At 42.9% G+C, this 14,122-nt stretch overlaps 1 protein-coding gene across 3 annotated transcripts in view; it reads left to right on the top strand.

The window, feature by feature from the left end:
* LARS2 (leucyl-tRNA synthetase 2, mitochondrial) overlaps nt 1–14,122 on the top strand; it is a 167,809-nt gene that overhangs the window by 132,049 nt on the left and 21,638 nt on the right. For 2 of the 3 annotated variants that reach the window (XM_074403996.1, XM_010336992.3), the window contains 3 exons: nt 1,858–2,027; nt 4,196–4,273; nt 7,687–7,798. In XM_074403996.1, the coding sequence (XP_074260097.1) occupies nt 1,858–2,027; nt 4,196–4,273; nt 7,687–7,798 (360 nt within the window). The remainder of the gene's footprint in view (nt 1–1,857; nt 2,028–4,195; nt 4,274–7,686; nt 7,799–14,122) is intronic. The other variant, XM_074403995.1, reaches the window with a different exon arrangement.

Genomic DNA, 14,122 nt, shown 5'->3' with positions numbered 1-14,122 from the left:
GACAGTCATAGAGAATTCTAGGAATCAGTTCCACAGCACAAGTAGCAGCTTGACCAGCATCCTGCACCAGTCTTAGATGGGTGTTGACAAATGTAAGCAAGCCTCAGAATCATTTGGGAAGCGTGCTGCAGGTGCAGATTCCCAGTGCTCCCCCCGTGCCTGCTGACACGGCCTCCAGGATGGGGCCCAGGAGGTGGCCTTTGAATAAGCTCAGCATCGGTTCTGGTGCATACTCTATAAGGACCACGCTTTGACAGTGGTTCCCCTGGAGACAGATTGGCTTCTGAGCTACACTCCTAGGCCTGCTATAGTCCAAAGAGGCCAGTTCTCTCTTTCTTAATGTACCCTGGAGGGTTTTTTCTTTTTTTTTTTTTTTTTTTTTTTTTTTTTTGTAGACGGAGGTTAGCTCTTGTTACCCAGGCTGGAGTGCAATGGCGCGATCTCGGCTCACCGCAACCTCCGCCTCCTGGGTTCAGGCAATTCTCCTGCCTCAGCCTCCTGAGTAGCTGGGATTACAGGCACGTGCCACCACGCCCAGCTAATTTTTTGTATTTTTAGTAGAGACGGGGTTTCACCATGTTGACCAGGATGGTCTCGATCCCTTGACCTCGTGATCCACCCGCCTCGGCCTCCCAAAGTGCTGAGATTACAGGCTTGAGCCACCGCGCCCGGCGGGTTTTTTCTAGAACAGTGCCATTCTCTCTCACCAATCCAGAAAGCCCCGGGAGGAGCCTGGGCCTGGTGTTACCTGTGGCCTCTTAGTCATCCACAGCACCCTCCGTCTCCTCACTTAGGAGAGATTTGTCTCTCCAGAGTTGTTTAGCGCTAAAAGGACTGAAGTAAAATAATCCTGGGTATCTGGCTATTCTAGAATAAACCGTCCAACAATCATTCATTTTTACTTCTTGTGATCTGCCCTAAGTGTTGTTGTGGAAAGAGGAAGTCAGATGCCTGGAATCTTGAGCCTTATGTGAAGTATGCATGTCATCTGAGAAATCACTGTTTTTGTTTATTTTGATGTACTGTGGCTAGTGGGAAGTGTGGTCTGGAGCAGTGGTCACAGATGCCAGTCCTGGAACTAGCTGCCTCAGAATCACTGGGGATCTTGCAAAGCACAGACCAATGGAGGTTCTGGCTCCCACCCCTAACCCAGGGGACAGGCTCCCGGAATCTTTCTAAGAAGGCTCCCAGAAGGTTCTGCTGTGCATTCAGGGTTGAGAATGCCTAGCCCAGCGGCCAAAAAGTACAAGGCCCTGGACTGACCCCAATTGGGCTACTGGCATAACCCAGGGCCACCAAGTAAAGCCATTCAACTTTGCCAGAAGATCAGATCAGCAGCTAGATTGGATGAGCTTGTGTGAAATACGGCAAACACACATACCTACAAGGACAGGGATTATGTCAAAGCATTTCACACTGTACAGCAGCGTGACTGCAGCACAGTCATGCCATCCACTAGATGAGAGCTTGCACCAGCAGGAGTCAGCGGTGTCTCCCAAGCACCGTGTTAGCTCCACGGCACTTTCCTCACAGCAAGCTTGCTTAATCAGGGTGGCAGGGCACCAGGGCTCATCTTGACCAAACCTCTGAGCTCATGACAGTTTGTGGGTGGCACTCTGAGTGGCCCTGCCATCCAGTGCTCTAGATCTGGGCACTCAAATAAGATAGAATTGATTCTGGTTTGAATTCTCAGATACTGAAAGCCAGGGAGAATCCTTCAGCCTACCCTCAGATGAATCCATAAGGGTACAGGGAAGTGTCACATCAATTCACAGGCACTTTCTCTGCTTAGTTATACCAAGTCAATCACCTTATGTTGTGCCCTCTCGCTTTCTCATTTACTGGTTCTGAATTCAGCTGATGCTCTCCCTGGGGTGCTGAGATGGCAACAACGGCTGTGGGCCTTGACAACTCGGTTTATTGAGGCCAGGGCTTCTGGGAAGGCTCCCCAGCCTCAGCTGCTGAGTAACAAGGAGAAAGCTGAGGCCAGGAAGCTCTGGGAGTACAAGAACTCCGTCATCTCTCAGGTGAGAAATTGTCCAGTTCCAGTGGCTAACTCCGTAACTGAGCGCTCTTTGAGAGCCTTTGCCTGTGGTCTTTGCAGCCCGCCCTGCCTTGGGGTGGGCCACTGTGGGTCTTCTTTCTTCCTGGTGATGGTGGTCCTTCTTGCTTGGATTGATTGACCCTACTGTTTGGGGTACTTTACCAAGGTGCAGCCACAATGTGTACGTTCTAATGGAAAGAGATGCCCTCAGGAAATGGCTCTCTGATGATGTCTCTTATTTGTCCATCCTGGGTCTCAGGAAGCTGTCACTTTCCATGTTTCCATATTTAACACATCCAAGCAGAGAACCAAATCCAAGATCACCCTGACATCCAGGATGGCGCCATATTTGTTATGTTAACAGAAAGGGGCGTTAGGAGACTGTCCTCTGTAGCTTCCTCATTGTGTAGATGGGGACAGAGATGAGGCCCAGATATCTTGCCTAAAGTCACACAGCCAGTGAGGAACTGAGCAGAGATTAGAATCCAAGTCCCCCACATAGCAGGGACTTTCCCACTCAGTTACTTTGTTACACAATATCTGTGTAAGTTATTGGGGGTTACTATCTGCAAATCTGAAGTCATTGTAATGGGTATCTGATATCCCAAATTCTTCCTAAGCTGATTTAAAAAAAAAAAAATGGTATGCTGATTCAGACATAAAGTTAACCAGTGTCACTCATCTGCACTCTGATACTGAAGACACTGGTACATGGCAGGCTTTTGCCTCTCTGGTTTGTATGACCTGAAGTGACCCTGGCTCCAGCATGGCCTCATTTGTGACACTTCTTCAGCTTCATTTCTGTCCTCTGTACCCCTCTGTGTGGAGGAACAGAGCTCCCTGCATGAATGTAGGGGTCTGAGTGATGTCTGAGTGATTGGGTTTATACCACGTATTTTCTCCCTGGATTTGGCAAATTCTTCTATTTTATCAGATAATAGAATTGGGTTACTTCAACAAGTTGGAAACTCTTGACATCCTTAAAGATGTGTTACTTTTCTGTATTCTTGCCCATAGTCCAAGTGGAAAAGCACACAAACATGAAAAAGCTGACAAGTTGTGTTAATGTTCTTATGCTGACTCTACTTTCAAAATGTGACATTAACCTTATCCCATATACTAAAAACATCATTGTGAAGCGAAGTCACATAACCATGCAGAAGTGACATCCTTTACTCCTGTTTTCTATTACGTGGAGTTTGCCCATCAGAGGGTCCTGACTCCCATTCATGTTACTAGCATTGTATTGTTTTCGTTTATTTTTTGTTTTGTTTTGTTTTGTTTTGTTTTGTTTTGAGATAGAGTCTCACTCTGTTGCTCAGGCTGGAGTGCAGTGACAAAATCTCAGTTCACTGCAACCTCTGCCTCCCAGGTTCAAGGGATTCTTTTGCCTCAGCCTCCCAAGTAACTGGGATTATAGGCATGCACCACCACACCCAGCTAATTTTTTGTATTTTTGTAGAAACGGTGTTTCGCCATGTTGGCCAGGCTGGTCTCAAACTCCTGACCTCAAGTAATCTACCCGCCTCAGCCTCCCAAAGTGCTGGGATTACAGGCATGAACCACCGTGCTGTGCCCAGCCACTAGCACTGTTTTTCTAAGCACATACTATAAGAATCAACAGTATCCCAGATAAAACAGTGGAAATAGTGTTGACTTTGAATCTTAAAATGTTCGTGCAGATGAAACATAGCAATTATTTGAGGTAGTGGATATATTTATAAATATATTTACATTCAATTAATTTTCCTTTTTTATTTTGATGATTCAGTCTTTCTGTGGAAAGCTTAAAAGAACTTTGAGGCCAGGCGTGGTAGCTCACACCTGTAATCCCAGCACTTTGAGAGGCCAAGGCAGGTGGATCACAAGGTCAGACGTTCAACACCAGCCTGGCCGACAAAGTGAAACCCCGTCTCTGCTAAGAATACAAAAAAAATTACCTGGACGTGGTGGTGGGCGCCTGTAGTCCCAGCTACTCGGAAGGCTGAGGCAGAAGAATCACTTGAACCCAGGAGGCAGAGGTTGCGTTGCAGTGAGCTGAGATCGCGCCACTGCACTCCAGCTTGGGTGACACAGTGAGACTCTTGTCTCAAAAAACAATCAAACCAGAAGAATTTTGAAAGAAGTGAATAATTGAACCTTTATCAATAGGTGACCACCCATTTCACAGAGGACTTCTCACTGAATTCTGCAATTTCTCAGCTGATGGGATTCAGCAGTGCCCTCTCGGTAAGTGGCCTGTCCTCCTTTGCTGTAGCAGAGGAGGGAGGGAGAGGTATGGCAAGGGGCTCTGTAGGGTCCCGGGAGGGACAGAGCAGCCCCACTGTGTCACCACCTCAGTGTGGCTTGTCTTAAAGAAACATTTTTCCATAGTCACAACCTAGTTTTATTGCTGGAAGATTCTTAAAGATTTCTGGTCCAAACCCCTTTCTCCCCCAGTATTTTACAGATGAGGACATTGAGGCCCAGGGAAGTTAGATGACATGTCTAGTTGATTAGTGACAAATCTGGGACCAGACCCAGGCCTCCCGTCTTCTGGCTGTTTGTGCCCCCGCTATCTGATTTCCTGAATGAATTGTGATACCTCCTCAGCATTATTATATTTGATATTCGTTTAACCTGGATGGATCAGGATCGTTCTCACCAGTACCAAAAATCAGCCTTTTCAGTATGGACTCTTTTCTTGCTATGTGTCACAACCATTTTTCTTGCCAGGGAGAGGTTTTATCAGCAAGTATTCTTAGCTATTAGGCAACAAAAGCATTCATTAAAGCTATTAACAAATGCTTTTTTAAAAGGAGGGCTTCTCCAAGCCTTTAAGACAGGTGGGGGCCAGGTGCAGTGGCTCATGACTGTAATCTTAACACTTTGGAAGCCCAAGGTGAGAGGATCACTTGAGGCCAGGGGTTCAAGACCTGCCTGGGCCACACAGAAAATAAAATAATTAGCCAGGCGTGGTGGCATGTGCCTATAGCCAGCCAGGAAGCTGAGGCGAGAGGATCGCTTGAACCCATCCTGGGCAACAGAGCGAGAGACCCTAAAAGTAAAATAAAAGTCTCTATAAGTAAAATGAAAAAGGTAATTTTTTAAAAGTAAAATAAAGATAAAAAAGAGCAATGGAAGAAATTTACAAATTTGACTACATAAAACTTGACATTTTCAGTATATTTTAAAAAATTACAACATGTCAGACAGAAAGTTAATATCCTTAATAGATAAAGCACTCTTGCATTTTAATATGAAATAACAAAAAATGGTCAAGTCATAGGAAAGGATAATAACTCACAGAAAATGATATAGAAATAGCCAGTAAATTTGTGGAGGAAAAAAAAATTGCCTCTTTAATTGTCATGAAAGGCAAATTTAAAACAAGATGCTATTTTTTTTTAACCTATCAATTCATTGCTGAGAATGCTTTAACATAACTATTCAGGGCCAGGCACAGTGGCTCAGGCCTGTAATCCCAGCACTTTGGGAGGTCGAGGAGTTCGAGATCAGCCTGGCAACATAACAAGACCCCATCTATAAAAAACTTAAAAATTAGCCAAGTGTGGTGGCATGTACCTATAGTCCCAGCTACTCAGGAAGCTGAGGCAGGTGGATCCCTTGAGCCCAGGAATTGAGGTTGCAGTGAACTATGATGGCACCACTATACTGTAGCCTGGGTGACAGAGCGAGACCCTGCCTCAAAAACATAAAAATAAAAATATAACTATTCTCCATGCTATTGAAAAGATGGCAAAACAGATTTTTACACCCCAGTGTGATAGGTGTGGTTGGTATAACCTTGCCAGGAAGCACGCTGGCTGTCAGGTTGTTTGTGTTATATCCTCTGATCCAGGAGTGTTCATTGCAGATAATTTATAATCACAGAGACTTGGAACCCCAAATGTCCTATGATGGAGGAATTGTGAAATTACTGATGTCATATCAATAAGAAGAGAATGTGCCACCACCATTAACATCATGTCTTCTAAGAATACTTAATATCAGAAACTGTTTATGATATAATGTTAAGTAAAAACACTTGATACAAGGCCTGGCATGGTGGCTCACACCTGTAATCCCAGCACTTCAGGAGGTTGAGGCAGACAGATGGCTTGAGGTCAGGAGTTCAAGACCAGCCTAGTCATCATGGTGAAACCCTGTCTCTACTAAAAGTATAAAAAATTAGCCGGGTGTGGTGGCACACACCTGTAGTCCCAGCTACTCAGGAGGCTGAGGCAGGAGAATTGCTTGAACCAGGAGGTGGAGGTTGCAGTGAGCCGAGATCACACCACTGCATTTCAGCCTGGGCAACAGAGAGAGGATCTGTCTCTAAAAAAAACAAAAATATTCATATGAACTGAGAACTGGGTGCAGTGGTTCACACCTGTAATCCCAGCATTTTGGGAGGCCAAGGCAGGCAGATGGCTTGAGCCCAGGAGTTCGAGACCAGCCTGAGCAACATAGTGAGACATGCCATCTGTATATTTTAAAAATAACAATTAAAAATAAAAATTTTTAAGTGTTCATATGGTAAGAATCCCAATCCTGAAAATGTTACATGAAAGCATCTACATACACATTTTTGCATTTTTGGAGACAAGAATAAAATATACCTTTGTTTCTAGGTTGTATAATTATGAGCAGTTTTTTTGTTTCCTGTATTTTCTGTGGGGGGGTGTGTGTTAGTTTTTTAATCAGAAAAAGTAAAGCAAGAAACTGCTTTACTTTTATTCCATTCTGGAATTTGGGAAGTCCTTAATAATAACACGCAGAGCTAAACACAGTCATGTTTGCTGGAATTGGCCAAAGGTGTTTAAAAGAATAGGGGTCCCTGAGTAGGGTAGAGCTCCCTCCTGCCCAGGATGCTTCACTGTTTAATACCTTTGAGCAGGTCTCTGTGCATTTCTCTGTGGACCTGCAGCAAGATGAAACCTAGCAGAGTGGTTAAGAGTTTGGTTACGGTGTGCCCGGGCTCAGCCTCCCTTCCTCACTGACATTTAGCTGCTTCATCTATCCATTGGGGTAAGAATGCCACCCTTGAAGAGTAATGAGGACTAAATAAGTTAACATCAGATGAGGGCATAGTAAAAACACCGGTTAGTAATGTATTCATTATTGCTGCTGCTGTAGCGTGTTTTTGTTTTGTTTTGTTTTGTTTTGTTTTTGTTTTAAGACAGGGTCCCACTGTTGCCCAAGCTTCAGTGCAGTGGCGCAATCATAGCTCACCACAACCTTGACCTCCTGGGCTCAAGTGATCCTTCCACTTCAGCCTCCCGAGTAGCTAGGACTATAGGTGCGCACAACTATACCTGGCTAATTTTTCTTTTTTAAAAAATGTTTTCATAGAGGTGAGGTCTTGCTATTGTGCCCAGGCTGGTCTCAAATTCTTGAGCTCAAGTGATCCTCCTGCCTTGGCCTCCCAAAGTACTAGAGTATAGGCATGAACTGCCAAATCTGGCTTGCTGTAGTTTATCTTAGTGCTATCATTAAGTAGGGGAAGTTCTTTGTCCCAAGCAGAAATGGATGGTGAATGGCAAAGGGGGTTTCTTCCTACCAGCATGTGTCCCTGGACTTCAGATACCTTAATGGTCTTCCTCACCCCTGCTTATTTTTACACCTTAGTCTTCTTACATTGTTTTTTTTCACTTCCTTAGCAAGCCTCTCAGAGAGTCCTTCTCCATAGCCCCGAATTTGAGGATGCTCTATGTGCCCTGATGGTGATGGCTGCTCCAATGGCCCCTCATATAACCTCAGAGATCTGGGCAGGTACGTAGCAGAGTCCTTGTTTGACAAGTTACTACTAACTCGAATTTGCCCAGGCCTCTTTTTGAACGTTGTTTGGGACTCAGATGTCCTCAGACATAGGGTCAGACATTTGGGATCTCTACTCAGTGACCTCTCTGTCCTGTACTCTGAATGGTGGTGCTTCATCCACATGGTCACCCCTACCGAAAGGAAAGACACTTCCCTGCTTTGAATAATGTGCCCAGACTAATGTGGGTGTTAATGTTTCCACTTTAATCCCTTCTCGTGACTCAGCCCCCCAGTATCCACTTTTTATGACCTGCATGATCTTTTTCAGATAGAAACTCATGTTTACCACCACTTTACAGTTGGAAATTAAGTTATGCGTCTAAAATGTACTTACTTACACTGTAATTCAGCAGTCTTCACCAATTATTCCTAAACTAGGCATCAAAGCAGGCCTGACTGGCTATTTGAATTTTAGCCCCTGGAACTCTCTCCACATCATTGGAACTGTTAGCCTGGACAAAACCAGACTTCACATAATCATCAGATTAGGCCAAGCACATAGGGAGAGGCAAAATGACATGTAATTGAGCTCCTGAAGGAACATGCATGGGAAAGTCTTCAGATGTTTCTAGAAACAGGTCATCTGAAATGCATGTGATTTGGCAGTTCCATTTACATAAAAGATTTCTTCTAAAAAAAAAAAAAAAAATCTCTCCTAATTAAATTTACTGATGTGGTGTCACAGAGAAGAAATGCATGTTGATCAGTTGAGCAAACCCTGAGTCTCAGTGTAAGCTGAGTAATAAGAAGAATTTGAGGAGGATTTGAAATTCCCACCACACAAGCAGCTTTATGCCTGCAGCAGATGGGTAGAAATTACAGTAGGATTTGGAGTTGACAGAGTAGTGCCTGCGTCTCTCACAAAGCCTTGTTTATTGCCTTCTACTTTAAAATGTAGTGCTCCTTGTTGATTTGAGGGAATCGGGCACTACCGTCTCCCTCAGAGTTGCTTCTTAATTCCTCAGGAGGAGCAGTGGTTCCTTTTTCTTTTTAGCTAAAATGAGACTGTTACTGTTCCAAGGTCCCGTTTTTTACAGTGTAAGTGTCTCTGTCAAAAGGAAGTGTTTTTCATCCCTTAAGGAAGGGAGGATCTGTTGAATTTGCGTTCATCGTAAACCCATGGACTTAGTTTGGATTTTTATCCTTTTTGTTATCTAAAGTCACTTTAAAATTAAACTGTTCCAGACAAATATTGTCGTTCATGCAGTGGGCTGATTTGCCAGCCAGTTTTTTGTTTATGTACCATATCTATAATTTCTGATTTTAAGTATCAACCAAAAAAGTAGAAAGGGGTTTGGACATGTCCACATCAGGAACTAACCCTAAAAACTGGGTAAGGATTTGGGTGGGTCTGACTCTGAAGTTTCCTTTGGATTCATTCTCTGCTGCTTGCAAGACTGAATCAAGGTCCAGTTTGCTTTAGCAGGAAGGAGATGTGGTGTAGCTCCCAGAAGATCCTGCCCTACTTTGTGTGCTTTAAGACATCTCGATTGAGTGCAGTGTATTTCATTGTGTCTTAAATCATCTTGTGGGTCTTTCCAGTTACCCTTTTAGTTACCCTTTTTTAACCAAGCTTTTGTAACTCCTGGCCCCCTCCGACAGGTGGCTTCATTGGAAAAGGTCAGAGAGGCCTGAGTTGAGTGTACCCAAGATAAGTCTGAATTCTGTAATGAATTTCTGTCTTTCTACTCTGGAATTTGAGGAGTCCTTAATAATGGCATGCAGCGCTAAACACAACCCTGGTTTAAATACTGCCTACCAGTCAGTGTTGGGTGCCTCTTTCATAGGAGTTGCAATTTTAAGTGACAATGAAGTAGTGTGCAACTAGTTTAAAGTACGAGTGGAAAGAGGAGTAGAGCAGGAAGGAGGAGGAGAAGGCGATTATAAGGACCTAATGAGTTAAGCAAGGTTTTAAGCATAAAGACAAAGGAGGTGAGGAGAGATAGGGAGAACTGGAATGCGTTTTCAGTGGATCTACAAGGGAGATTTTGAAGTTTCTCACATTTTGAATCTTTAAGGGAGGTGATTTTTGCATCTCAATTGTGTTTAGAAACCTCATTATACCAATTAGAGAAAGCATACCATTGGATAGTTAGAATCGTTTCATCCTTTTTGTCCAAAGGAAGCTCTCAAATGAACAATTTTGTTCATATCAGAAGTTCCCCAGAGTGATCGCTGTCGTTCCAAATTGTCTTTGGAAATTTGTGGCGCTTAAAAAGATACGGTCACAGGACTTAGCACTCTAAGTAGAAAACATAAAGAACGCCTGTGCTTGTGCCAGAGGAGGCACAGTTTTAGACTGAAAGGGCCAAGGCCCCACGAGAGCTGCAGCACATCCCTGGGTTGGTGCTTGTGGAATTTGGGGTCTTGGTGCTTCATCAGAGTCAAGCCATCAATGATCAGGAATCAGACAAAGCCTCCTGATTATGGGTGGACAAAACGAAAAAGCACAAGGAACACAATAACAAGACTGAGGAAGAAGTCATTGTAGAGTTTTGCAATGGTGACTCGGCGCACAGTGTGTCTCCAAAAAGTAAACTACTGACCACTCCGCCCCTAGTGCCAGCTTAAGGACAAACTTATGGGACTTATTACTGTCCTCTCCCAATAGACAAACAATATTCAAGATAGTCCACAAGCAGATAGATTGACAGGTCATTAGGCCAGCAGGTGTTAGTTGCTAGAAAACAGTTTCACCAAAGAACAGTAGAATCTGATCGGAAAACCAAATGTCCGAAGTGGGACCTATTCCTAAGAAAATAAGATAAATGCAACACCAAAAGCTTCAGGGAAATCCTGGAGTTCAATTCAGCATGAACTTAGTTCCCAGCCAAGGGTGAGTGGCACCTCATCCGGGTAGAGGCACAAGGGGGTCTCAGATGCATGCACTGTTTCTGAGTCAAGGGCTCCAGTCAAAAGCAGTGAGGGTCTCAGTTGAAATTCCATGAACCTGCAATTCTATCAGCGTCCTCGAGCCAGAGACCACCAGGAGCACACCTTCCGATAACAATTTGGATTTATTACCATGGCAAGACATGGGGCATCTCTGTAAGAGGGTGTTAGGAAGGACCTGTTATATAATGAATTTGGGCTTTGGTTGAATAATTTGGGAAGGGTCTCAGGAAGTGAAGATTTGCTCTAGATTGAGTACTGTCAGAAAGTGGGGACAGTTTTATGATTAGGTATCTTAAGAAACGTTATCTCTAAGGAGGTATCCCTGAGCAAAGATAAAGTTGTAATTAGTAAAGAAATAGCAATCACCCGTATTTGCCTAGAGAAGGGGATGTTTGATACTGTGTGTGTTTCACAGTCACCATGTTTTTGTCTGTGCTTAGACAAAATTATGACATGGTATTTTTTTGGTCTCCTTTTATGGTGGTTTCAGTGTGACTTTGTCTGACGTTGGTGTTCAGTGAGATCATTTCTGTTGAATAGGAGAATAATGTGGCCTAGCTATGCACAACTGGTGAATTTCTTATAACACTGAGGCCGAGCTATAATTGTGAGACCAGTTCCCAAATGACAAGGACTGAAAAAGAAGTTCCCTTACCGTCACCCTCTAGAAATAAACAGCCAGTGTTTGCATCTTAGTGCAAATCAATGATTATATCCAGCTGGGTGTGGTGGTTCACACCTGTAATCCCAGCACTTTGGGAGGCCCAGGCAGGAGGATCACTTGAGCCCAGGAATTCAAGACCAGCCTGGGCAACATAGAGAGACCCCATCTCTACAAAAAAATGTTTAAATCGTCTGGTATGGTGGCATGTGTCTGTAGGCTCAGCTACTCAGGAGGCTGAGGTGGGAAGATCACTTGAGCCCAGGAGTTCAAGGCAGTGAGCCATGCTCATGCCACTGTACTCCAGCCTGGGTGGGCAGAGCAAGAGCCTGTCTCACAAAAAATAGAAAAAGTATAATGACTGTGTTTACTTACCTATCTTTGTTGTATTTTGTGTCCACTTATCTGTGTTGTAATTGTCATGTCTCTTTATAAGATAAAATTTAAATACCCTAGAATTTACCCATTTTAAATATACTCTCAACGATTTAAGTAAATTTATATACATGTGCAACCATCACTGTAATCCAGTGTTAGAACTGGATTTCCATTACTGAGGAAAGGTTCCTCATGCTATTAGTCAGTCCCACACCCACTCCAATCCCCAGCATGACTAATCTGCTTTCTGTCTCTGTAGTTTTGCCTTTTCCAGAAATATTACATAAATGAAATCATGTAATGTGTAGTCATTTCTGTTTTCTTTCATTTAGCATAATGCTTTTGAGGTCAATGCATGTTTTGTTTATAGCAGTTCATTCCTTTTTATTGATGACTTGTTTTATTGTTAACCTAGAGGTCATCTTATAACCTGATTTACTCAAATATTCCATGAACATATTTATTTATGGGTCATTAAATACTTTTCTACAACATCATTTTTTCTTTTTTGGGGTGGGGGAAGAAGGGCACGGAGTCTTACTCTGTCGCCCAGGCTGGAGTGCACTGGCACCATCTTGGCTCCCTGCAGCTTCCCCTCCCAGGTTCAAGTGATTCTCCCGCCTCAGCCTCCTGAGTAGCTGGAATTACAGGCACGTGCCACCATGCCTGGCTAATTTTTGTATTTTTAGTGGAGACAGGGTTTCACCATGTTGGCCAGGCTGGCCTCAAACTTCTGACCTCAGGGGAATCCACCTGCCTCGGCCTCCCAAAGTGCTAGGATTACAGGTGTGAGACACCACGCCCGGCCTACTACATCATTTTCGGTGGTCATACAGTTTTCCATTGTTTGAATTTACGCACTCCCTATTGTTGGACATTCAGACTGTTTATAGTTATGCATTATTTTTTTTTGAAGCTGAGTTAGCTAATGTTTTGTTTACGTGCAAAATTATTTCCTTAGAACACGTAACTAAGTGCAGTTGCTTGGTCAGAAGAGATACAGACAATTAAGGCTTTTGATGCACATTCTCAAATCAAGTTCCAGAAATTCTCTGGGTCTTCTGTTAACATGCTTGAACAGAAACATGAGCAACTGTTATGATTCCAGATATTATATTTAGACTTTTCAGTCCCTTTGTGATAAATTGACTCTGCAAACTGGAGTAGCCCAACCTGGACCCATCCCATGTCTTTGAAATCCCGAGTGCTCACACCTTTGCAACTGTGAGGATGGATAACAGGGGCCCATACACCTGGGCCCACAGCAAGGCACTATGTCTTAGAGGAGCTCAAGCACCAGGCTGTGGTGGTGATGTCAGCATCAGAGGCCTCGTGCATCCTGTATGGAGACTTAAGAGAGCCAGTCAGAACACAGAGCAACAACAGTTTGACCATCTTTGCTAATTTACACTGGACCTAGGTTGGTTTCTCGGGTTAGCAAAAAATCCAGTTTAACCATATGATTTTTAAAAATACGATATTTGGTTTTTTTTTTAACTTACAAACTTTTAAAACTACTGCATTAATTGTCCATGTGTGCTATGACTTAATGTGTCTAACATTTCATTCCCATAAACAACCCACCGGGGACAATTCTGTGCATAAATCTTGTTCTCACTTCAAATTACTTCCTTGAAGTAGAAAAGATATGAATCTATTTAAGACTCTTGATTATATATTGACAAATTTTTTTCATGAAAAGTTATTCCAGCTTTCACTCTAGGATCTGTTTTTGAATTGACATTGTGCTTCACTGATTTCACTATTCAATTTTTACAGACAGTTTTAACACCCGGCAGACTAGCCTTTCTTCATTTCTTTTCTTATGATTATTTTACCTCTTCCCACCTGTTTGTTTTTCTCAGCGAAACCATGACATTTCAGCTGAAATTTGGTTAAACTTAGAACTAATTGAGAAAGGTTTCACATCTTTCCCTCATCCAGACTTTCATCCCGGTACATGCATGGTCTGTTTCAGGTGTTTGCCTTTCTTTTCTTTTGTGTTCTTGTGACTAGAATCTTTTTCTGCTCTGTTTTCTGACTCATCATGGCTGGCATATTTTTTCTTGTAAAATCACATTGACACCAACATTTGTTTTATTTTAATTAAGATTTATAATGAGTTAATAGTCTTCCTAATGGGGTCAAATAAAGGCTAATACCATGGAAATTTGATCAGTTAAGAAAAATATATGTAGACTGATTAAAAAAAAAAAAACTATAAGAAAGAATTTAATCTATCAATCTAATAGACTGGTCCAAGTAACTTGAATCCTCTGGAATATGTGAGGGAAATAACTCATGATTTTCTTAGTATAATTGGTTCTTTTAATCTTTTTAAG

This window comes from Saimiri boliviensis, chromosome 8 (assembly GCF_048565385.1).
Source record: "Saimiri boliviensis isolate mSaiBol1 chromosome 8, mSaiBol1.pri, whole genome shotgun sequence".
Lineage (NCBI taxonomy): Eukaryota > Metazoa > Chordata > Mammalia > Primates > Cebidae > Saimiri > Saimiri boliviensis.
The sequence above is the reverse complement of the archived record's forward strand: the minus strand, read 5'-3'. Positions and strand labels throughout refer to the sequence as shown.